A 25,216-nucleotide genomic window follows, 5' to 3' on the forward strand; every position below is an offset into this window, starting at 1 on the left:
TGGGACACAGCCAGCCAGCCTGGTTTTCAGGATATTCACAATGAATATGCATGAGATAGAGCTGTATGCATTGCCTCCATTAGATGTAAATCTATCTCATGCATATTCATTGTGAATAACCTGAAAACCAGAGTGGTTGGGAATGTCCCGAGGACTGTTATGTTATGTTATGTTATACCACCTTCCTTGCCAAAGTTTAAACCAAAGCAGTTTACATAGTAATCAAACATATAAAAATAGACTGGGTTGAGAACCACTGCTGTAGGGTCATGCTTATTTTGTTGGCTTCCAACAGGCACCAAAAAAAAGCCCTGCCACTGAGCTCATTGTACAGTATTTATGGCCAGTCCTCCAGCCACCTAAATCGATCTATCAGTATTAAAAGGCAAAAATGAAGCAGTTTATGGAGATTGTAAGGCAAGAGGAAGCAATTCTTCTGTCTTATTGCATTTTACTAGGTTTGAAAGCAGTTATGTTGAATGGTCCATTTACATTAGCTAGATAAGATATACAACTAATGGCTGCTTTTGTAAACTTAAAAAACAATATTAAAGCATCTGCAAAAAACATGTGAATTCATATTACTAAAAGAAGTTAAATAGGAAAAATGTGCAGCGTGTACCAAAGGTACATTTCAGTACATGACTATTTTTTAATAAAAAATATACAAACGGTAGATCTCTTGAGGCTTTTTTTTTTTTTTTTGCAGTGGCATTACATTCCAGTGCCCGTGGTTGATGCCTTCTTTCCAGTCCATCAATAGCTGCCTGAATCGTTACGAACATTTCTGATCTCCAACTCCAGCTGTTTAATGTGGATGTCTCTCTGGCCCACCAGGTCACGCAGCCGCCGAATTTCTTCCTGCTGTCGGTAGAACATCTGTAGCAACTGAAGGACAGTAACACATCCTTTAGAAACAAAGCCGTGACCTGGGAGCACAGTTAGCATCAAAAAAGCTAGGGAAGCCCTTAAAGCAGGGCTAGGGAAAAAGCTAGGGAAAAAATAAAAAGCTAAATTTAAAAATAATAATAATAATAAAAAAAAAACCTAGATGGCCTCGATAAAGGTCATGCCTACTTATTGATCCTCCTGGACCTCTCGGCAGCATTTGATACTGTCAACCACTCCATCCTCCTAAATCAGCTGGCAAACATCGGCATTACAGGTACTGCACTGGCCTGGTTCAAAACATTCCTTGGGAACAGAGGCTACAAGGTCAAAATCCACAATAAAGAATCTCACCATTACCTTTCCTCCCTAGGAGTTCCTCAAGGCTCCTCCCTCTCTCCCACACTCTTCAACATTTACCTTCTCCCACTTTGCCAGTTGTTAACCAAACTGAACCTAAAACACTTCTTATACGCCGACGATGTCCAGATCGTGATCCCCCTTAAAGAATCCATCACAAAAACTCTAGAATTTTGGGAAAATTGCCTTCTAGAAATCAACTGCCTCCTCACCAGTCTAAACTTAATACTAAATTCTTCAAAAAGCGAACTCCTTTTCATATCCCTGGATAACAGTAACATCACTACGAATCCACCAGCCAACCTGCAAATTTCACAAGTAAGAGACTTAGGAGCTATCATTGATAATAGGCTAAACCTAAAATCATTTATTAACCAAACAACTAAGGACTGTTTTCATAAACTACATGTCCTAAAAAGAATAAAGCCACTCTTCCACTTTCATGACTACAGAACAGTTCTGCAAGCAATAATCTTCTCTAAGATAGATTACTGTAACTCTATCTTATTAGGTCTCCCCTCATCTCACACCAAACTTCTTCAGATGGTTCAAAACACGGCAGCCAGAATATTGACAAATACGAGGAGAAGAGACCACATATCTCCAATCCTCAAAGACCTACATTGGTTGCCAATTCACTACAGAATCATATATAAGTCCATTACTACCATCTACAAAGCTGTTCATCACCATGCTCCGCTTAACCTACAAATCCCATTTAAAAAAAAACATACCTCCGCCAGACCCATCAGAGAGACTTATAGAGAATTATTACATGTACCACACTCCAAAACCTCTCAACATAAAACCTTTAGAGACCGGGCCTTCTCCACAGCAGGACCACCTCTATGGAACTCCATCCCCCCGGATCTGCGACAGGAACCCTGCCTTCTAACATTCAGGAAAAGGCTCAAAACGTGGTTATTTAAAAAAGCCTTTCCGGACCCCAACTGAACCTTAACGCACCCTCAATTTACTCTCAGACATTACCATAACATTGTAAATAATTGCTCTTTCTGCTAAATTCCTATCACCATTTTTTCTGCTCCCAGTTGTGTACATCCCTGTTTTGGAAGCTCGACCGGAGCCAGTATCCGGTCGAGCACGGTAATATGGGTCCGGGCCCGTCGCGAGCTGGGGAAGGGGGGAGGGGTGGACAGGGGCGCAGCAAGGATAGGGGTCGAGGCGCGGTCACAAAAGGGGGGGGGATGAGACGCCAGTGGGAGAAGGGTGATTGGCCACCGGGGAACGTTGCTAGGGCAACGATAGGCCCTGGTTGGCTTGGGGGGTCACGTGGGAGGCAGGGTTTGGGGGATCTGCGGGAGCGCGGCCACTGAGGGGGATTCGTGCGGCGAAGAAGCAGAGAGAGGCAGGGCTTTGCGTTGCGTTGCGTTGCTGGAGGACTTGGCGTTTTCGTTCGGCAGGGAGAGCTGGGGAACAGCGCGTTTCCGGGAGTCGGAGCGGAGAGGCGTCATGGCGGTGCGAGAGCGTGCGGGGGAGGATCCGAGCGGCGATGAGTCTGAAGAGGCGGCATGGGTCCCGGGCTGCGAGGAGGAGGCCAGTGTGGAGTCCGGCGAGGAGACTGACGGACTGGCGGTGTATCGGCACGGCATGGCGATCCTCGACCGGGTGAGCTGGGGGGGGGATGCGGCGACGGTGCAGGGGGACCAGGGGGAGGCGACCGGGAGCATGGGGGAGTCGGGAGGTGGTGCGCCGGATGTGGAGGTGGCTGTCGCCGTGCAGCAGGGCCGGAGCAGAGGGCCGAGGCCTTCGCGGGCACGTGGGCGCGGTCGGGGCAAGGGGGCGGGGCGGGCTGAGTCGTTGTCGATACCGGCAGTGGCGGGCGCCCGGGCGGGCCGGTGGGGGCACGGGGGTAGGGCAGCGCGGGGCTCCGCGTGGACAGGAGCCTGTGCCGGCGACCAGGGGAGGGGGGGCGGGGCCTGGGCTGCAGGACCACAGGGCCCGGCTGCCGGTGGGCTGCCAGGGGGCAGGGGTAGGACGGGGCGGGGGTCTCGGGGGGGTCGGCCGGGGAGGGGTTGGCCAGCAGGCGGCGAGGCCCGAGCTTCGCCGGCGGCAGGGGGCGGGCGGGAGGTAGCCCAGGGGGAGTGTGCCGCGGGTGGCCGGGGGGGGTATGAGGGTCGGAGCAGGCCGGGGGTCGGAGAGATGGACCAGGACAGCCAGGGGTGGCCGTTGGCGCAAGGGGGGGCTTGGTGGGGGGACTGGGTTGGTTTCGAGGGGGCCGGGCCTCCCTCGGGGGAGTGGGAGGAGCGCAGTGGTGGTTCGGCTGCGGCTCGGAGTGCTGGGGCGGGCTGGATGCCTTCTCCGTCGCTTGCTGTGCTGTCGTTGCAGGGGTCTGCGGCAGCAGTGGACTTTGCGGAGGCGGGTTCGTCCAGTCACGAGGCGTGGCGGAACGTGGAGCCAGTGGCCGGTCGGCCGGGCCGGGCGGAGCAGGCTGCGGGCCCTGAAGCGGGGTTGGGTGACCCGGCAGCTGCAGGTGAGTTGCTCATTTTCCCGCGGCCGGTGGAGGGCGTACCGGCGGAGGGGTTGGTGCCCGGAGCGGAGGGGGTCGGAGGGGACCGGGGGGGCAGTAGGGATGGCAGCGGGGGGCGGGGGGTCGCCGAGGTGGGGGGTGGGGCCAAGGAAAAGGGGGGCAGGAGGGGCAAGTATCGGAAGCGGCGGAGACGTGACAGGGGGAGTTCCTCGGACTCCTCTTCGTCCACTTCTTCGGGGTCCTCGTCTTCTTCTTCGGCGGTGTCGGCGGGGGCCGCGGCGGCCGTGAAAGATGGGGGGGCGGCGGTGCCGGGGGCTCCTGCTCTGGTGGCCCTTAACGAGCTGTGGGAGGAGGTGCCACGGTCGTTGCGGCGGCGGATTCGGCATCGCCAGTTTATAGACATCTTCCAGCTAATGGAGGGGCGTAGGGGGCGGCGGAAGGGGAAGAAAAGGCGTAGGAAGAGCGATCAGGTGTGGGGTGGACAGCAGAAGGTGGCGCGCACGCTCCATAATTGGATGCGGGCGTTCCTGCGTCTGGCTAGTGTGGTGGGGCGTAGGGACCCGTCCCAGTATGGGGCATTGTTAGCGTACGCTGACGCGATCCTGGCGGCAAGCAAAACGTACGAGGGCTGGTCGTGGTTAAACTACGATGAGCGTTTCCGCGACCGCATGGAGGAAAACAGGTTCATGTCGTGGGGTACCCAGGACGTGGGGCTGTGGTTGACTCAAATGGCTGCCAAGGTGTCGACGGGGGCCTCTGGATTGGGAGTGTCAGGGGGTGGAGGAGGGGGTGGGGGTGGGCTGCGGCCATTTCGGAGCGGGACGCCCGCGGGTGGAGCGGCGAAGCCGGGGGCAGGACGCAGTGACGTCTGCTGGCGCTTTAATCGTGCCACTTGCTTGTTCCCCGATTGCAAGTTCCGGCATGCCTGTTCCATCTGCGGAGCTACTCATCCCGCCGCGCGCTGCGGGAAGCGTCAGCCGGAGGGCGCGGGAGCGACCCCGGCTGGAAAGGGCCCGGGAAAATAGGTGGATGCGGCTAGCCGACACGCCGGTGCGCGTTTCGGCTCTGCTTCCATGGTTACAGGCGTATCCGGAGAAGCGGGCGGCGGCGTTGTTGCTGGGGGGGTTTACGGAGGGTTTCCGGATACCGTGTCCGGGGGGGGGGGGGGTGTTGAGGGAGGGGGGACCAACTGTCCTTCGGCGCGGCGGTTGGTGCAGGTGGTGCGTGACAAATTGCAAGGGGAGATAGATTTGGGGCGGATAGCGGGCCCGTTTGCGGTTCCCCCGTTTCCTAAGTTGGTGCTGTCCCCGCTGACGGTGATACCTAAGAAGGAGGTGGGAAAGTTTCGGCTGATCCACAACCTTTCGTTTCCGGAGGGGCGCTCGGTGAACGATGGGATTCCTAAAGAGTTGTGCGTGGTCCGGTACGCTTCGTTTGATTCCGCGGTGCAGGTGGTGCGGCGGTGCGGCCAGGGGGCTTTGATGGCAAAGGCGGACGTGGAGTCGGCGTTTCGTTTGTTGCCGGTGCATCCAGAGAGCTTTCATCTGCTGGGGTTTCGCTTTCAAAGTGAGTTTTACTTTGATAAATGCATGCCCATGGGCTGCTCGATCGCGTGTGCGTATTTCGAAGCGTTCAGTACTTTCCTACATTGGGTGGTGGCGCAACGGTCGGGTTCGGAGGACATGGTGCACTATTTGGATGATTTCCTATTCGTGGGGCGGGCGTCCACAGGGGCGTGCCAGCGGAGTTTGAGTTGTTTTCAAGCGGTGGCAGAAACCTTCGGGATTCCGCTTTCGGCTGAAAAGACAGAGGGGCCGCGCACCAGGCTGGTTTTTCTGGGGATCGAATTGGATTCTGTTGCAATGGTGTTGCGGTTGCCGCCGGGTAAGGTGGACAGGCTGCTTGGCGCGGTGGCGGAGGCACGGACCCGGCCTAAGCTGAGTTTGGTGGAGTTGCAATCGCTGGTGGGGAGTCTCAACTTTGCCTGTCGGGTGATACCGATGGGTAGGGCGTTCCTGCGGCGGCTGTCTCATGGGATGTCGGGGGTGCGGAGACAGCATCATCGGATTCGTATCACGGCGCCGATGCGCGCGGACTTGCGGTTGTGGGATACTTTCCTGCAGGAGTTCAACGGGGAAGCCATTTGGCAATCCAGTCCGATGGCCAATCACGATCTGGAGCTGTGGACCGATGCGGCGGGGTCCATGGGGTTCGGGGCGTATTTCCAGGGTGCCTGGTGTGCGGAGAGGTGGCCGGAGGACTGGGTGCTAGCGGGGGTCACCAGTAATATAACGTTCTTGGAATTGTTTCCCATCGTGGTAGCCATGCATGTTTGGGGAGAGCGGCTGAGGGGTACGCGGGTGGTCTTCTGGTGCGATAATCAGGGTGTGGTGGAGGTTATCAATAAGAGGGCGGCGCGGTGCTTGTTGGTGTCCGAATTGTTGCGGGAACTCGTGTTACGCTGTATGTTGCTTAATGTGACCATTTGGGCAGGGCACGTGCCGGGCGTGGATAACAGTGTGGCTGACTCCCTTTCTCGTTTCAAGTGGGAGTTGTTTCAAGAACTGGTGCCGGAGGCAGACCTGATGGGAGCTCCTGTGCCGCCTTCCCTATGGAGGTTCGGTGCCCGGAAGTATGGAACTTGCTGCGGGCCTCGTTAGCCCCTTCTACCTGGTCAGGCTATGTAGGGGGTGCCAGGAAAGTGGCGCAGTTCTTTTCTGCCCGGGGTTGGGCGGGGGGGCCGGTTTCGGACGTGGCGTTGGTGCGCTATGTGGTATGGGCTAGGGGTGAGCGGCATTCTAGGGCGGCGGTAGGGAGACACTTGGCGGGTTTCTCCTTTTTCATGCGGGCCCATGGGTGGGGTTTTCCGTCGGGTCGCTTCGTGGTCCGGCGTATGCTATCTGGCTGGCTGCGTTTGGCGGGGCGCCCCAGGGACCGGCGCTTACCTATCACGCATGACGTTTTATTGTTGTTATGGGAGGCGTTGCAGGGTTTGTGTTCATCTCACTACGAAACGCTGCTGTTCCGTGTGGTGTTTGTGTTTGCCTTTTTTGGGGCCTTTCGGGTGAGCGAATTGGTGGCCCGATCGGCAAGTAGTGTGGATAGTCCGGGTTTGCAGGCGGCTCACGTGCGGGTGACGGACAGATCGGTGGTGATTCGCATCCCGCGGTCCAAGACGGATCAACAAGGCCGGGGGTTGGTGGTGGCGCTGGCGGCGGTCCCGGGGTTGCGGTCCTGTCCGGTGGCCAACGCGATCCGATATTGCAGGGAGCGGCCGATATCTCCGGCGACGTTCCTGGTGCACGGGGATTTGCGCCCGCTCACCCGGTACCAATTTGAAGCGTTGTTGCGACGGGCATTGGTAGCGGTGGGGCTGGATGCGCGCGGTTTCGGGTCCCACTCCTTCCGGATTGGGGCGGCGACCGCGGCTGCGCATGCGGGGCTGGCGGAGGGGGTAATACAGAGGATAGGGAGGTGGCGGTCGCAGGCGTTCCAGGGGTATATTCGCCCGGGGTTCGGGTGCTCCTGGAGCTAGACTAACGCTTGTTTCCTTGCAGGTGCGGCGGCCGGAGGGACGTCCGTATGGATCGTCGGGCATTCGTATGTGCATTGGGCCTACAGACATGCCTGCGGACGACCTTACGGGCCCCACCTGGACTTGACTTGCAGAGGGGTGCGAGTGTTTTGGTTGGGGAGGCGGGGCATGGGGTGGGATGAGTTGATTCCATGTGTCCGCCGGGAACGCGAGCGGCTGGGGCCGCCGCGAGCCTTGGTGGTCCATTTGGGCGGCAATGATTGGGGAAAGATGACGGGGAAGTATTTTATCAGCATAGTCCGAAAGGACTTGATGATGGTTGCGAATTTGTTGCCGACCACCGTGTTGTGTTGGTCGGACATCATTATAAGGCCGGCGGTGGGGGACCAGGTGATCTGGCGTCGGAGCCGGTCAAAGGCTAATCAACAGATCGGGGCCTGGTTGGCCCGGCTGGGAGGACGGCATGTCCGGCATGAGTGGTCTTGGGGGAGGATCAACGGATTGTTCGGGAAGGATGGGGTGCACCTCTCCTTCTTGGGGATGGACCTCTTCCTGAATTCAATTCAGGAGGTCCTGAAGGACTTGTTCCCATGCTAGCAGGAGGCCGCATCTTGGGGGGCACTGGGCATAGGATGCCCGTGTCATTGGCGGTTGGCCCGAGCCATAATGTTTGTTATTGTTGGCAAAGGGGGGGTTTCAGCTGGAGTTGACGGAGGTTGACAACTGGGGGGGGCTGTTGTCAGCGATGGTGGCTCCTTGCTGGCAAGGCGGCGGTTGTGGACCGTCCTGCCGGAGAGAGGCGGAGGATCGGGGGTTGGATGCTGAAACCAGGTTGTTTTGTATAATGTTAATGATTGGCTCGGGCCTGTATGTTAATAAAGCTGCGGCCTATTTTCACCCAAGAAATGTCTGTTGGTGTTTATTAAGAGACGAAGGTATGGAGCGAGCGAGTGTGGTCACGTGTGCTCATATTATGGAAGCTCGACCGGAGCCAGTATCCGGTCGAGCACGGTAATATGGGTCCGGGCCCATCGCGAGCTGGGGAAGGGGGGAGGGGTGGACAGGGGTGCAGCAAGGATAGGGGTCGAGGCGCGGTCACAAAAGAGGGGGGGGGATGAGACGCCAGTGGGAGAAGGGTGATTGGCCACTGGGGAACGTTGCTAGGGCAACGATAGGCCCTGATTGGCTCGGGGGGGTCACGTGGGAGGCAGGGTTTGGGGGATCTGCGGGAGCGCGGCCACTGAGGGGGATTCGTGCGGCAAAAAAGCAGAGAGAGGCAGGGCTTTGCGTTCCCTCCCTCCCTCCCGATAAGTTCACACGTTTGTGTAATGTTTCGACTGTCGCAGCGGGGGCGGGCGGTTGGCCCGAGCCATAATGTTTGTTATTGTTGGCAAAGGGGGGGTTTCAGCTGGAGTTGACGGAGGTTGACAACTGGGGGGGGCTGTTGTCAGCGATGGTGGCTCCTTGCTGGCAAGGCGGCGGGAGACTCTGGGCCAGGCCCCTTGCAGGTTGGTGGCGGGAGTCCACACAGGTTGCGGCTCCTTGCAGGCAGGTGGCGGGAGTCCGAACCCGGTGTGTGAGGCCGGATCACCGAGCCGGATGGCTGGTTGTGGACCGTCCTGCCGGAGAGAGGCGGAGGGTCGGGGGTTGGATGCTGAAACCAGGTTGTTTTGTATAATGTTAATGATTGGCTCGGGCCTGTATGTTAATAAAGCTGCGGCCTATTTTCACCCAAGAAATGTCTGTTGGTGTTTATTAAGAGACGAGGGTATGGAGCGAGCGAGTGTGGTCACGTGTGCCCATATTATATTGTAACTGCAATGTTTCGCTTCACACCTGTTAAAGTTTTATTGTATCTTCATTTTACACCCCCCCCCCCCCCCCCCCCGTTAAATGTAAACCAGCATGATGTGATACCTATCGCGAATGCCGGTATAGAAAAACACCAAATAAATAAATAAATAAGGAAGGCACCTACAGTACCGGAAGCCAAAGTGCCACATTCTTTTTCTATCAAGTGAGCCTCCTGATTACACATATTTCTCTGACTCCAGCCATAACTATTTAATTTAATAGAGAAAGCCCCTTGCTAGAGCCACTGTTTATTACTGGCATTAGTAGCACGGGATTTATTTACTGTTTGGGTACTTGCCAGGTACTGGTAACCTGGGATGGCCATTGTTGGAAACAGGATGCTGGGCTTGATGGACCCTCGGTCTGACTCACAGGCCGATACAGTAAAGTCTGCAGGAGAGCGGGCGAATGCGGGCGACCTCTGACTTAATATCACTATGATATTAAGTCGGACGGTGCACAGAAAAGCAGTTTTTACTGCTTTTCTGTGCACTTTCCCGGTGCCGGAAGAAATTAGCGCCGACCTTTGGGTCGGCGCTAATTTCTGAAAGTAAAATGTGCGGCTTGGCTGCACATTTTACTTTCTGTATCCCGCGCGCATACCTAATAGGGCCATCAACATGCATTTGCATGTTGAGGGTGCTATTAGGTGCCGTGGGTTGGACGCGCGTTTTCCTCCCCTTACTGAATAAGGGGTAAGGGAAAACGCGCGTCCAATAGCAGGCTAACAGTGTGCTCCATCGGAGCGCACTATACTGTATCAGCCTGTCAGTATGGCAATTTCTTTTGTTCTTATATAGAGTGGAAAGCAGGCAGGAAGAGCAGCCTGTTTAATGTAAACCTCACTTGAAACCAAAAGTTTCACTCATGATTTTACCCTTATTTACAATTACAACTCATTAATGCATCCTAAAAATTGTGATAGCAGTGATATAAACACGTGTGGATGTTGGGGTAACCATATGACTTCATGAATACAAAGTTATTTTGCCCTAACACAGGTTAAGTCCCATCCCCTTAGTGTGCCAACAGGACTATAACACCCAGAATGCTTTGCTACGGGAATTAAAGGTGTCATCACTGCAAAGTTCTGAATGGTCTTTGGGCTCTGTGAGCAGTGGTCGATCAGCTGGTGCAGTGAACCATGGCGAAAGCGCACAACAACAAGGGTGACCAAATCTTCTCTGCGGCAGCACTGGCATACTTAAAATCACTGCAGACAACGCCACCAAAGCTGTGGCTCGAACTGGCAGGGCACTCGGCACGGGTGTGCAGAACAGGGGCCTGCCTGGAATGCCAGAATGCCCTGCTGTTAGGACAGAAGGAAGCTCCTGTGAGGCCACTTTTGTGCCACTGCATCAGTGGAGGAAGATTCCCCACTGTGGCCACATCCTTGTACGGGACCCCTCCCTCCACCGCTGTTAGTCAGGCAATGGCCCTGCCATCTGGTTTCTCTCTATTTTATTTACAAGCTGTTCTGCTGGCATATTGTGAGGACAATTTTCCATCTGCCCACATCACTGCAAAGTCCACAGGCATTTTTTTTTTTTACCAATTTTCAAAGGAAAGCAGGCCCATACTTTCACTTAGAAAGCTGCTGAGGGTACAAAGTGCCTGCAGATGTGCACACCTGCTTTTTCTGCAGGTACTTTTTGCAGGTAAATAATGCATGCACTGTAGATTTGAAAATGCAAACCACTTGCCTTATTTTCCTCCTGGGAACACCTCCTTCTAATGCCGCTAAAAGAACCCGGGCTGTGGAACTCCGCACGCACTTTTAGCCAGATTAAGGGTGGGCAATTTTTTAGATGCAGTCTTTTTACCCGAGGACTTACTAGGGTAATTGGCCTTTGAAAAATGCCCTCCCCAAGCATGAACAGAACTTAATGATCTGTGCTGAGTATGGGGCATTCCACGTCAAGATCCCATTTCACAATTCACAGATTTCACAAATGCATCCTGCTTGAAGTCTTTCTCCTAGTAGGAGTTTAATTTGGAGCTTTGGGGGTCAAGGATCTCGATTCAATAGACGAATCATTGATACATCATACTCAAACTGTAAGGCATGTAGCTTTCCCCCAGCATACTCAAGAGATGGATCTTCTGACTCTACTGAATGCTTCATTTTCTTCAAAGGTACAACCCAATGAATGCCTTCTGTTGTAAAAATTCCAAATAGTAGAGTCTCACATTCTTCTTAAAAGTGTGCCTGTGTTGGGAGGATCCCCTTTTACTCAACTGTCCTTTCTGAGTGGAAACTCAACAATGGTGTTGCATACTCCTCCCAGGAGCTCAGTGCTTCACCAGCTATTCACATATACGCAGCAGCACGCCTTTTAACCAACACTAGGAAATATGATCACGTCACTCAGATTCTGATAGATTTACATTGGTTGCCAATACAATTCCGTATTCAATATAAATGTCTGTCTTTAATTCACAAATCAGTTTATGGCAATAATGCAGAATGGCTGAATGCGTCCCTTCACATCCATACCCCCCAAAGTAACCTAAGGTCTTTAGGAAAAGCTTTGTTATCAATACCATCACCAAAATTAGCCCATCTGAATTCAGTCAGGGAGAGAGCCTTATCATTGGCAGGACCAGCACTTTGGAATTCACTCCCTCTCAATATTCGGCTCGAGGCAAACATACACACATTCAAAAAACACCTGAAGACGTGGCTATTTGAACAGGCATATACCCAATCTAGCTAATCCCAGATTACAGATACTCTCCCTTTTTATTATTTTTTACTTTTTAGTTTTGTTTTTAGTCTATTGTAATTCATAATTGTAAGGTTGTTTATTTTTGTTTGTTTTATATTTTATTTTGGGGCAATGTTTACTTTGGTTTTAATTTTGTTTTATTTGATTTTAATGTTTTGAAGAACTATTTTAGGAATTATTTTATGATCATAGTTTTATAGTATTGTAAACCGACATGAAGTTAACATGAATGTTCGGTATATAAAAATGACTAAATAAATATGCTGCTGCATACACCAAACTCCAATTTAAGGCTGACATGCCCCCTGTAGAGCAATTCTCGGAAAAAAACCAATAAATCTGGCTTTCAGGATATTCATAATGAATGTCCAGTGGTTACATTGGCTGCCTATAAAATCTCGCATCAAATTTAGGATGTTTGTTTTAATTCATGATTTATTATTTTCTGAGGAATCATGTTCATTGAAATTTAAACTTAATTGTTGTGCTCCTGTAAGAACTTTATGTTCTGCAGGAACACATTTATTACAGATTCCTTCAATAAAGGGACTCTTTTTCCAATATTGCATGCGATACCATATTGGGCTACATTGCCAGTATATGATGTTTTGAGAGACAGAAAGAGAGAGAGAGAGTTACTATAGTGCCTCCTCCCTAGACAGGTATTTGTATCCCTATGGGAGGCCCACCTAGTAACTCGAGGTGGGGATTAGGTATGAGTGTAGGGGGTTGGGGGCCACTTTCACATTCAACGTGAGACGTACGAACAGAACAGTGGTCTCTTGTGAAGATTTGATGGCCTTTGGAGTGAGGAAACTCACTCCAAGATGAGATTTGGGCAATGTTCTCTCAACCTAGCTTGAACAACACTCACTCCGAAGGCCATCAAATCTTCACAAGAGACCACTGTGCTGTTCGTACGTCTCATGTTGAATGTGAAAGTGGCCCCCAACCCCCTACACTCATACCAAATCCCCACCTCGAGTTACTAGGTGGGCCTCCCATAGGGATACAAATACCTGTCTAGGGAGGAGGCACTATAGTAAGTAAATTAAAAATTTGCATTCGCAAATTGCATTAATGGCTGTTAGCGGAATTATCTCCAGCGGTAACTCCTTGGAAAATGACAGGGAAACTCAGGGAAGAGCTTTCTCAATGGCAGCTCCATTATTATGGAATATAATTCCAGAGCAGATGAGGTGCGAGGCAGATGTATGTGCATTTAGGAAACAGCTAAACACCTTATTGTTTAGAGAAGCCTATGGAGAACAATGATGAAAATGTTTTATATTGTAATGGAAAAAAAAAAACATGTATTTTTTTATGCTACTGTATTTATGTATGTTATTTGTAATCCGCACTGGACAGATTGGTAATCTGGAAGAGGCGCAATATATATTTTTAAATAAATAAATACGATAGATCTGCATACATTGAAGGCATATTGGGCATATTCACTGTGGATATCCTGAAAACCTGAATGGTTGGGTGTGTCCCCAGGAGAGGACTGAGAACCACCACTCTAGAGCGGTGGTTCTCAATCCCCTCTCTTGTGGCACTACTACTGTTGGAGGAGTGAACCCTTGAGCCAAGGAGAGTTGGCACTGTCAGTAGGCGAGGCCGGACAGGAAGCAGAGGCCAGCTGGAGTTTCATGAGCCCTTGGGTACCGGGGCTGGCTGGTCTTAGGTGGGCCTCTGCGTGGATGATCCTGTGGGAAGGCGGCCAGGCAGGAGCTCGTACTCAGGTGCAGACAGAAGGTCAGAGGCAAGTGGTGATATTCGTAGACAGGTCCAGGCAGAGGGTCAGAGGCCGTCAGCGATACTCGGGAGTCTGGTCCGGGCAGAAGGTAAGAGGCAGGCAGTGATATTCATAGTCAGGTTCGGGCAGAAGGTCAGAAGCCAAGGATCCATCCAGACGGAGGAGCAGGCGGGAAGGCGGGAACAAAGAAAGGCAAGGGTGCTGGAAAACAGGAATGCAGCTCAGGCAGAGCGAGGGGACTTGTTGCCAAGGCAGAGCTAGGGGAAGGCAGAGCTGTGTGGCGTCGGTGGCGGCTTCCTGCCAAGACCAGGGAGCCCGGGCCCGCTTTGATGGACAGGTGTTGGAGGGTGCGGGAAGCCAACCTTGGCCCTCTGCAGTCAGCAAGCGTAACAACTACATTATTAAGGTGGGTTGAGGAAATCCATTGTTTATCCCTGGGATAAGCAGCATGGAAGCTGGGATCCAGCCAGGTACTTGTGACCTGGATTGGCCACTGTTGGAAACAGGTTACTGGGCTTGTTGAACTGTCTAATCCAGTATGACAAATCTTATGCTCTTATGTACTAGGTCTTAAAACAAAGAATTTCCCACTCTCTGGGACAGGTTTTTATTGTGTTTTTGAAACTTTTCATTTAAACAGAAGCAGTGCTGTACACGCAGGAAGGAGGCATTACATTTATAAAATAGGCCAGCACTCTCTCTCTTTAACATTAAACCTTAGTGTTAAAATACACAGAATTCCACATTGACAGGGATAATGTTAAAAATAAAGTGATATTCCATACACATTAAATCAGCCTTTCCAGTAACCCCATTAATTATGCATTTTATCCCAGTAATCCCAACAGCATTTCCAAACCTTATCATACATCATCTTTATTTCTGAGCTTATGTGTCAGTTTTTCTGTTAAGGCGAGTTAATAAATCTGTTTGTGCCACATGGCCAAAGTAGTGGCTTGCTTCCAGAGCGATGCCACAGTAAATCTCCCATACTCAAATTATGATCACCTCTTTTCAAAAGATTTTTTTTTTTTAAATATTTTTTTTCTTGTGTATTTTTTAACCACCCATACAAATTGGTGAATATTTCTTAATCACTATTTTTTAATTGAAATTCTGTCAAAAAAAAAACCCAACTTTTTTTTTTTTTTAAAAGAAAATGTTTTTTGGAGGGAGAGGAAGGTTTCCTACCACATTATTTTTGTCACTACCATCCGGTAATGTACTCATTTTAATCATTAACCGACCTCCTCCAACCCAATTCTTCTTTGCTTTTATATCCAGCGTGAATTAAAACAATCACCGGTCAAACGTAGACCTGCGGCTTGATTTATAATGCCGACTCAACGTCGACTTCTAAAGCGCCCGCTTTCTTTCAAGGCAACTTCTTTTAATCTATTTCCTTGTTTTATATAACTTTTGCTTCTTTGTTAAATAGTTTATTCCAGTGACGGCTAACCTATGACACGCGTGTCAGAGGTGACACGCCGAGACTTTTTGCTGACACGCGCAGCGTTTTGTGGACTATCGGGAATTTTTTTTTTTTATCGGCTGCGCTGACCATTTAAAACTAGCTTTTTATTATCCCCCCAATGCCCCCCGGGCGCAGCAACAGGCAGATCGGCAAGGCCAAGAAAAAGATTGCGTTTAAACGTGCTGATGCTCCTCCTCCTTCCTGCCTGTGCGTCCCCGGAAGTAAACGTTGCCGGAGCCGCGTGGGCAGGAAGGAGGGGAAGCATCAGCGCGTGCAGAAGTGGAGCAGCGCTTACGGGCCGCCATGAATCTCAAGTCACAGCGGCCCCAGAAGAAGAGGAGGCCCGGTAGCAGGGCCACCGCAGAGCCCATCCTGCGGCGACCCGCGAAGAGGAGGCCCAGAGGTGAGAGAGAGGCTGAGGGTCTGTAGAGGGTGTGTGTGTGCGTGAATGAGATGAATTGAGAGATTGTGTGTGAGAGTGAGGACCTGAATGTTTGCAGAGACAGCATGTGAGAGCCTCTGTGTGTGTGAGAGAAACAGCATGTGACAGTGAGAGCCTGTGCTTGAGCAAGACAGCATGTGGGAGTGAGAGAGAGCCTGTGTGTGTGAGAGTCAGACAGCATGTGCCAGTGAGAGACTGTGTGTATGAATGATTGTATGAGACACAGCATGTGACAGTGAAAGCCTGTGTGTGTGTGAGAGAGAGAGAAATGCATGTGAGAATGAGAACCTGTGTGTTTGAGGGAAGACGATGGAGAGAAAAGAAACAGAAAAAAAGACAATATAAAAGGAATTGGCAAAAAAAATAAGAAAGGGAAGGTGGGAAAAAATAAGAAAGGGAAGGTGGGAAAAAAAGCCTGTGACCAACCAATTAGAAAACTAAGATCAGACAGCAAAGGTAAAAAACAAAATAAATTACTTTTTAGTGATTGGCACATGTAATCTTTAGGAATGTGCAAGAATAGCACTTTCTCTATGCGGATCTCACAATGTACGAGATCAGCATGGAGAAAGTGGAAGCCCACGGGGCCTGCACAGAGGAGGCAGCAGAATGGGCTTCAGTGTCAGTAGCAGCAATCGGCATCTCCCCAATAGCCATGTGGCAACAGTGACAGTGGCAGCAGAGGAATGAGAGAGGTTCTGAGGTTGCTGGCAAAAGAGAGGGGTGTCTGCCTTTAGTGTGTGCATGTGTATGAATGGGACTCTGCCTGGGGGTCTGTGTGTGTGAGAATGAATTGGTGCCTGCCTGGAGGATGGAGTGGAAGTGGTGAGAAAATGACTGGGAGCCTGCCTGGGGTTCTGTGTGTGTGTGTGAGGGAGCCAGTGAGTGTGAGAGCATGAGTGTGTATGAGAAAATCCAGGGGAGTAAGTTTGGGGGGAGGGTGGGGTGGAGGGGGAGAGAGTGTTTTAATTGAAGATTTAGCCAATGAAATTCAGCAACAAAAAAGTCACTAAGCAGGTAAGGTAAAGAATTATTTGCTTTTGCTTTATTAATAAATACAGAACATATATTAAAATTATAACTTTTTGTTATTAATATTAGAGCTACAAATATCACAAAATTATGGATTTTTCTAGAAGTGACACACCACCCGAGTTATGCTCGGTTTTTTAATGAATTTTGACACACTGAGTGCAAAAGGTTGGCCATCACTGGTTTATTCAGTTAACCCCCTTGTTCTATGTAAACCGATTTGATATGAATCTATTCATGAAGGTCGGTATAGAAAAGTAAATAAATAAAATAAATAATCTGAACAATGAACCGACTTATCTGCTTATCAGCATGTATCAAGTGATATGCTAACATCTGCTTGTGAGTCACCAGTATGCAGTCTTTCCAGATCCCCAATAAGCTTAACTCTGATGTGACAACCAGCTGTGCTCCCAAAATAATTGATATCACCCTCCCCCCCAAGACTTCTCCAAAAAGTGGCTCCCAAGGGACAAGACCACCACATGTGGTAAAATGAGCCCTCCTGCCCACAGAGAGTGGAGGAACCCAGAGAAAAATCCACAGAAAAGAGTGGATACCTATAAGTATATTGCAACAATCTAATCACCAGCTCCACCCTCTCTTATAGCAAATTGAGGTTTTGTGAGCTCACTTGCAGATACCTTTCCAGTCCTCTTCCCCCCCCCCCGCTGCATATGAAGGTCTCTATTTCACTGATTAATACATGAGAGAGGAGAGTCAGTCACCATCATGCAACCAATTATAGCTCTGTATAACATATAAGAACATAAGAAATTGCCATGCTGGGTCAGACCAAGGGTCCATGAAGCCCAGCATCCTGTTTCCAACAGAGGCCAAACCAGGCCACAAGAACCTGGCCATTACCCAAACACTAAGAAGATCCCATGCTACTGATGCAATTAATAGCAAGGCTATTCCCTAAGTAAACTTGATTAATAGTCATTAATAGCCATTATGAAAACATTTTTTAATATTGATATCTGTCTTTACCTCATTTTCTGTCTTGGGTGGGGGGCATTCAAAAAAGTCAAAGCCGTTGGTTAGTAAAGCTCGCCTGGCCACCTGCAAGCATTCCTCTCCTTTCTTCAGCCCTCTTTCATTCTGGACCTCGGCCCGCTGCTGGAGCTCCCGCACCGACATCCTGTCTCTCCCATCCTGCAATGCTTTTGGCTGTGTGGTGGTCAGCGAAGGCTCTATGCGGGGCAACAGTGGTATGGAGTGCAGAATTTCTGAGCCGGGCCTCAAGGATATCAGAACGGGACCTAAGAATGTAAGCAGACCAATGCTGAGGACAAAATTACTGTTTTAAAGGGTCGGCACAGCCGACTAAAAAAAAAAAAAATTCCCGATAGTCCACAAAACGCTGCGCATGTCAGCAAAAAGTCTCAGCGTGTCACCTCTGACACGCGTGTCATAGGTTAGCCGTCACTGGAATAAACTATTTAACAAAGAAGCAAAAGTTATATAAACAAGGAAATAGATTAAAAGAAGTTGCCTTGAAAGAAAGCGAGCGCTTTAGAAGTCGACGTTGAGTCAGCATTATAAATCAAGCCGCAAAAAAAAAAAAAAATTGAAGTAAAATAATAAGAATATGGATTTCTCTTCCTCCTGTGGACGACAAAGCCGATAATCAGAGGTGCGGGCAATGCCCTCCGTCTGCAGCACTAGCCTGACCTTTATTAATTCCGCTCAGCCATTCCTGTGCTGTCAGTGCTGACTTGCCTCCAGCCGTCAATGGATAGATGTCTTCCTGGTACGACTCCGACTGCAGAACACAGAGAGGAGATACAGGAGAAGGGCTGAATCAAGCTGTCACTGTGCCAGGCGCAGCAGAGGCAAGCACAGTGCTGCCAGAGAAGAAGAATTGCATCCCTTCCCGCCACTCTTGCATGCATCAGCGCCACCCAGGACTTGCAACCCAAGCCTCCTCCTACTCTGTATTGACATTTTCGTTTTAAATCTTAGCAGTCTTTTAAAAAATAAAAATTAAAAAAAAAAATCACACACTGATCTACCAATAAGCTGTAGGCACAGTTAGCAAGATGTGAAAATCTCTAGTTGCCACATGCTGTCTTGTCTGGTCTGTGACACCAGCTGCGGGTGACGCATTAGTGAAGAAAGCCTTCAACAATTTACGGGCTAAGGACAAGTCGCATTCTCAGAATAAATCACCCACTGACCTAAATTTATTATCAGTGCCAAATGCAAAAAGGACAACTGCGATCACCGAATGACCTGTACTGTACTTATTCAAAACCCCTGGCCGGGTCATGCTTTGCCGCCACTGCAGAAACGCATTGCTGTATTTGCGATAGATTTGGACAAGACGTTTTCCTAAAATACACAGCAAAGTCCATGATGGATGAATCTGCTGCTTAGGTAATAGCAAGTTGAAAGCAAATGTGTTTCCACAGTGGCTGCTTTTATATAATATGGATGCTCTTTGTGCTGCACAGGACTGATAGTCACAGGATATCCTGGAACTTGGACATTTAGGCCTGATTATTTCAGCTGTAATACATCCCATCCATTCCACCCCATGCAAGCGCATGGACTACACAAATAACATCTCTTTCCTTTTGCTTTTTATCTAATTGATATCTTCTTCCGTAATCTGCACGTATAAAACAAAGTCTGGATTAATTGCACCACAAAAGCAGTGACAAAGGAATATATTCAGTTGGGCAAAAAAATCACGCTTGTGCCCTAAATCTGAGTTACCACCTCACCCCAGTTCAGCCGAACAGGCTGATCCAGTCCTGGTTTTCTTCCATCGCATGCGTGGCTTTGTAGTTGTGATTTTCTCAGGGAAATCAATGGGATGCTCACAACCACAAATCCCTGCATGCAATGGGGCCAAACCAGGACTGGATCAGCCTGTTAGACTGACTTGGGGTGAGGTTGGCCATCCTAGCCCTAACATCTGTTGCTCTAAATTATTCTTTTCATTTTTGTAAGAGGACTCCCAAATTTGCCCCATATTAGGGTAGCTGCCTCTTGACAGTCAGTAGTCTCAGCAGGTCCTACCCTTGTGAAGGATGTCAGAATAGAGTGGGTTGTTTCGGGAGGTGTGATAGGTTTAATAAAACTCCTGTGTCCTTTTGAGAAGGTCAATCTGTAGCTCACTGTCTAAGGGTACCTCCTCCTCACAAAGTGCTGCTGATGTAGGGCCTTCCCCTCCACAGGGAAAGGACCCAGGAGTGAGGCCCTCTCTCAGCAGAGAGGGGCCAGAAGGAGAAGTGATCCTGTCCCAAGGAAGGCGGTTGGAGGCCAAGGACGGAGTCTTGGGGGTTCCGGATAGAGATCCCCGAGAAGTGTTCGTGAGACAGTGCTAAGCTCTGAAGGGCCAAGGAAGAGGGATTGCTTCAGAGAGCTGGGAGAACGTTGCAGAAGGAAGAGGAAACTGCCCTGCTGGGGAAGCTCCTAGAGAGCTGCTCAAGGGAAAAAAGGAATCAGCCGGAGGCCCAACTAAGTTTGTGATGTGGAAGAGAAGTTATTGAAAGAAGGAGGAGAGCTACATTCAGACACAGGTACTTGGAGAGAGAAAAGAGTTCCTGCCCCAGACATCTTGTCTTGCTAAGGGTGTGCAGTATTATGATATTGTGAGACTTGAGGGTTTTGGTTTTTTTTTGTGCTTTGGACTTTATGTGCTGAACTGTTTTGGTGCATTGGATCTCAGTGTGCTGCTTAGATCGTGTTCCTGCCATCAGACATTTAAGTTTTGAACAATAGCCTTCCTGTGCAGTGTGGCTTTTGGCTGCTTGGTGGCTGGACTGGTGTGCAGAAGAGCCTCAGAGAAGATAGAAAACCTTAAGGACCTTGAAAAAGGTGACTTCCCCTTGTTTTCCACCACGGTGCGGGAAGGACCTGGGAGGCAAGGGTACTGACATGGCCCATGACCACCACCCTACCTGTGAACCTTTGTGCCTGTGTCCTGGCTGGGGCGGGGGCTACATTTCTCCATCTTTTTTTTTTAATTCTAACTAAAGTAAATTAGGATGTACAATCTGCTCTATAATTAGTTCATTGATAAAAAAGACACATGCATTTAGAAAAGGGCTTCTCAAACATGTCCTGATGATTGCACAGCCAATTGGGTTTTCAGGATCTCACCAATGAGCATGCACTGGGGGCCTGGTAAATGCAAACGTATCTCATACCTGTCGCTGTGGATAACCTGTAAAACCCGAATGGCTGTGGGAGTCATCATGATAGGTTTGGGGAAACCTTGCTTTAGCAAGTACTGTCAGCGTCAGATAATGGAGCATGAGCAGGACCTTACCCGTCGGGGTACAATCATTGAAACTGGTTCAATAAGGCTTTTAATGGTGATCAGTTTGTAGAATCTAAAGATTTCACAGGCAGACACATCCAGACCCCTCTTTGGCATGACACCTACCAGAAAGATGAAATGTGTATAAAGTAATGGAATTGAACGTTTTCGATTTCTATTCCGCCTTTCGTGACTGGTCAGCCGCTTCAAAAACGAATTACAATAAAAAGAGGGGGCTGCTATAAAGTGGTTTCCAATAGAGTTACAGTTAGATTAAAGGGTTGAGGTGCTGTACACATAGTTTTTGCAGGCAGAAATTAGGTATGCCCCTAGGGTACACTATGTCGGCCGAGGCCTTATTTCTGGGGTCTGTTGGTGGTGGGGGTGCTAGGTCTGTGGCATTGCTGGCCAAAGAGCCACGTTCTCAGTTTGCAGCGTAAAGCCTTGTACTTATTGGTGGTTTTTTATGGTGGGGACAGAGAGAGTACTGCAGGTGAGATGCCACTCCTTAGAAGATTAAAAGATATGTGGTATATATATTTATATATATATATATATAAACATAAACTGCAGGTTTTATTTCATGGTAGGTATGAGTTTTGAGCACAAGATCAGACATGAGTGTAATCATGTAACTCCATGTCAAAAAGGATAGGCCTCTTCCATCCCTGAATTTACCCCATCACCTGCAAGGAGATGTGGTTCTGAATTTCCCATGAAAATGCAGCCTACAAATCTACGCACATAAGGCAGAGGCAGGGGGAGGAGAGGAACCAGGACTTGCTCAGCCTCTCTGTTTTGACGTGGGGCTTATCTGTTCTCTCAAATTAAAATATAACTAATGGACGTTCTCCTTTGGCTGAACTAGTGGTGTTTGGACACAGCTCATAACCTTGGCTGGGACATATCTGTGCTCACCCACAAATGTAGCCGCGGCTCACATTTTTAATTCATTTCGGATGAATTTGCAAGCTGGTGCTGCAGGTTACTTGTTTTATTTGTAACGATCATATGTAAGTCCCGAACTGCCTTTCTGTGCTCGCCAGCCATACGTTTGTGTGCCCCTGCACAAGAAGCAGCTTTTAGGGGATTGCATTCACCCTTGGTGAAGAGGTGGAAGGAACCATCACTGTGGACAAGGCAAACTCACCGATTCCTTTCTGAGGCTGCAGGGATCGGTACTCGGTCAGATAGTGCAAGTAAGGCTTCTCAGCGCTGATCTCATAGTATCGTATGTTCCCGTCCCCCTGCGGAGAACAGTGGGAAAAGCCCCACAGAAAACATTGTTAATAGGCTATGTGAATGAACGCACACGAACTCATGCTTAGACTCTACTCTGTACCTGCCTCCACTGTAACACAACCATGAATGGAGTCAAAATGCTGTCCATTTGAAGTCTGGGAGAGTTTGAATTCCAGCATCTGGGGGTGCTACTTCCCTGGACGCTGTTTCACTGATTCGAAATGGACTGCTTCTTTTTAAACATTGTCATCAGAAACTCCACAACAGATGCATTTAGCAATAATCTCCTCCTCTGAACAGGGCATAGAATTGTCAGTTCATTTTTTGTCTGGTTGGAAGGCCCTTCATGAACTCCTCTAGAGAGGGTATTAATTGCCAATGGACACCCTGGCCTTTGGGGATCTCTGCTTAAAAATTCCCAGCCATCATCCTGACGACTCACAGTGAAGCACCGGGCATGCCCTGGCGCCGGAGCGGAACAAGTTAAATGTGGCTTTCTCTAACTCAACAACATGATACCATTACTTGAACTTCCAGATCAAAATACTAAATGAGCGAAGGGACTGGAGGACTGGGGAGGAGAGAGAGAGTGGGGATCGGAGGTCTGTGGTGGGGAAGGGAGGCTCAGGGATTGGGTCGGGGGGGCAGCAGGCTCTAGGGGACCAAGCGGGGACTTGGAAGAATAAAGTCTCAGTGATGGGGTGGGGACAGATGGGACATGGGAAAGTAGAGATTCGGGGGATGGAGGGACAGTGGAGACTTGGGAGACCAGGGATTCAGGGACGGGCTGTGGGAATGAGCAGGGGCTGGAGGATTGAGTGGGAACCTAAGAAAGAGGGAACTCAGTGTAGGGGGGGATAGGAGAGGGCAGCAGGGACTACAGAACTGGTGGGAAGGGGAATGGCAGGGGATCATGGAGCAGGGAACAAGAGAAGGCGTTGGTGATGTTAAAGGGTTGGGAGAGGCTGGAGTAGGATTTGAGGTAGGAAGAATGGGAGATCTGGGAAGGGGGTGGCAGTGGGAATTGGAAAGCTTGTTCTGCACGGCACATTGCTGTGTCTGACCCGATACTGACTGCTGCTTGCATGACCCATGTTACTGCTTTGGACCCGACATTGCTTCCTACCAAAATTTGCCATCTCCCACCTGCCCAAACTGTGCTGTGTATCCTCTCCCAACCCTGCCCCTCCCAACACTGCTCCTCCCAACACTGCCCCATCCTCTCTTCTGCTGGATGCTGTCTGCTTCCTTTCCCTCGCTTGCTCCACGCTATCTCGATCCTGCTCTACTTTCCCCATGTCCTGCTTGGCTCTGCCTCCCTTCTCCTCTGACTCTCTCCCTTCCACTTTGCTTCTCACAGTTCCTTCCGGTTCCCTTGCAGCTGTCCTCCTGCCCCCTCCCCCCCCCTCCAAGAGGACAAAGGGAGCAAAGGAAATCAAAAGGAAGAGAGGGAAAGGAGGGAGGAGAAGTGAGGAAGAGAGTGATAAAATAAGGTAAATGGAGAGTCAGGAGGAGAGAGGGGGAAAGGAGGGAGGAGAAGTGAGGAAGAGAGTGATAAAATAAGGTAAATGGAGAGTCAGGAGAAGAGAGGGGGAAAGGAGGGAGGAGAGTGAGGAAGAGAGTGATAAAATAAGGTAAATGGAGAGTCAGGAGGAGAGAGGGGGAAAGGAGGGAGGAGAAGTGAGGAAGAGAGTGATAAAATAAGGTAAATGGAGAGTCAGGAGGAGAGAGGGGGAAAGGAGGGAGGAGAAGTGAGGAAGAGAGTGATAAAATAAGGTAAATGGAGAGTCAGGAGAAGAGAGGGGGAAAGGAGGGAGGAGAAGTGAGGAAGAGAGTGATAAAATAAGGTAAATGGAGAGTCAGGAGAAGAGAGGGGGAAAGGAATGAGGAATTCACTGAAGGAAAGACAAAAGAAAGAAGAAACCGAACTGAAATGAAAAAACAAAAAGGAAACTTTACAAAGAGATGAGAAAGAACGGGCAGAGAGGATGAGTAAAGAGGAAAAGCAGAGCGGGAAATGAAACCAGAGACACCAAAGCTTGGGAATTATTATTTTATATTCTGAAAGAGAATATTAAATAGCCAATGCAACAAATCCTGGGATCCGGTATCAAAGTATTATGGTCTTTGTGCATGTTCCACAGACAGAGAACTTTTATGTTCTGAAAAAGGCGGAATGTGGCCCTGTTGGCTCCTTCTGGTGTTTATTTCTCTTCTGTGCGGGACTCATCCTGGATGGATTAAATTGGGCCCATAACATTTTGTGGTATGAAAACTGGAAAAATGTACCTTAGGTGTCAGAAAATTGTACAGTTTGTGCTGATATTTGTTGGTAAAACTTCTGTTGAGGGAAACTCTTCCCACTCTTGGAGGAGGGGCACAGCTGGATGCTTCTGTCCATCCTGCAGTTGTGATCTGTGTCCTGGAGTGTCTGCCTCAAAATGATATTTTCTACCGTGGCCTGGATGGCACTCATCCTCTGCTCCTCGGGCCTGGGACTCCGAGCTTCTCACTAGTTGGGAGAACAAATCTTCCCTCCAAAAATCTGGTAACCTTACATTAGCTCCAAGTGTATCACCCTGGGTACTGTACTGTAAAACTAATATTAACATTTTCCATTCTCTTTTGGTTGGTACTAGATTCATGGATTTTCCTCATTTTCCAAACTACTGGCCATCAGCTGAATTCTCTGCAGTACCAGGAACAGCGTTGTCCTGGAACTGAGGGCTTCTTCTGTACAAAACTTATTTGGACTCACTTTATCAGCTCTGTAGATCTATCCTTTTTATTATGTTTTTGTGTTTTAGCACTGTGAGTTGTGTGTATTGTTATACTGTTATGATGCATTTGTTTTTGTGGCTCATGTGCTATGTGAAGGTAAACTGCTTTCATTCTTCGGATAATCTGTGGTATATTAAATTAATAATAATGGTGAGGCTGTGAGCATTTATTTACAATACCACAAGATATCTGAAGAAGGCACAGCATGAAACAAATTCCGAGGTGATAATTTAAACTGGGACAACCATTCACTATATATTGTTCTATTGCCCATTGTAGGGGTCTTCAATCAGTTCAAAAGTAGCAACTCTCATCTGGATAACACTAATCACAATGGCAAAATGCATTTTGTC

At 49.3% G+C, this 25,216-nt stretch overlaps 1 protein-coding gene across 2 annotated transcripts in view; it reads right to left on the reverse strand.

The window, feature by feature from the left end:
- Positions 1 to 689: 689 nt before the first annotated feature.
- CORO2A (coronin 2A) overlaps positions 690 to 25,216 on the reverse strand; it is a 251,954-nt gene continuing 227,427 nt past the window's right edge. For both annotated transcript variants that reach the window (XM_029603867.1, XM_029603858.1), the window contains exons 8-12: positions 21,991 to 22,087; positions 20,850 to 20,962; positions 18,242 to 18,332; positions 17,558 to 17,829; positions 690 to 888 (exon numbers count right to left, since the gene is read on the reverse strand). In XM_029603867.1, the coding sequence (XP_029459727.1) occupies positions 757 to 888; positions 17,558 to 17,829; positions 18,242 to 18,332; positions 20,850 to 20,962; positions 21,991 to 22,087 (705 nt within the window). In that variant the 3' untranslated portion in view covers positions 690 to 756. The remainder of the gene's footprint in view (positions 889 to 17,557; positions 17,830 to 18,241; positions 18,333 to 20,849; positions 20,963 to 21,990; positions 22,088 to 25,216) is intronic.

The sequence above is a fragment of the Rhinatrema bivittatum genome, chromosome 1, assembly GCF_901001135.1.
Source record: "Rhinatrema bivittatum chromosome 1, aRhiBiv1.1, whole genome shotgun sequence".
NCBI classification, from domain to species: Eukaryota; Metazoa; Chordata; class Amphibia; order Gymnophiona; family Rhinatrematidae; genus Rhinatrema; species Rhinatrema bivittatum.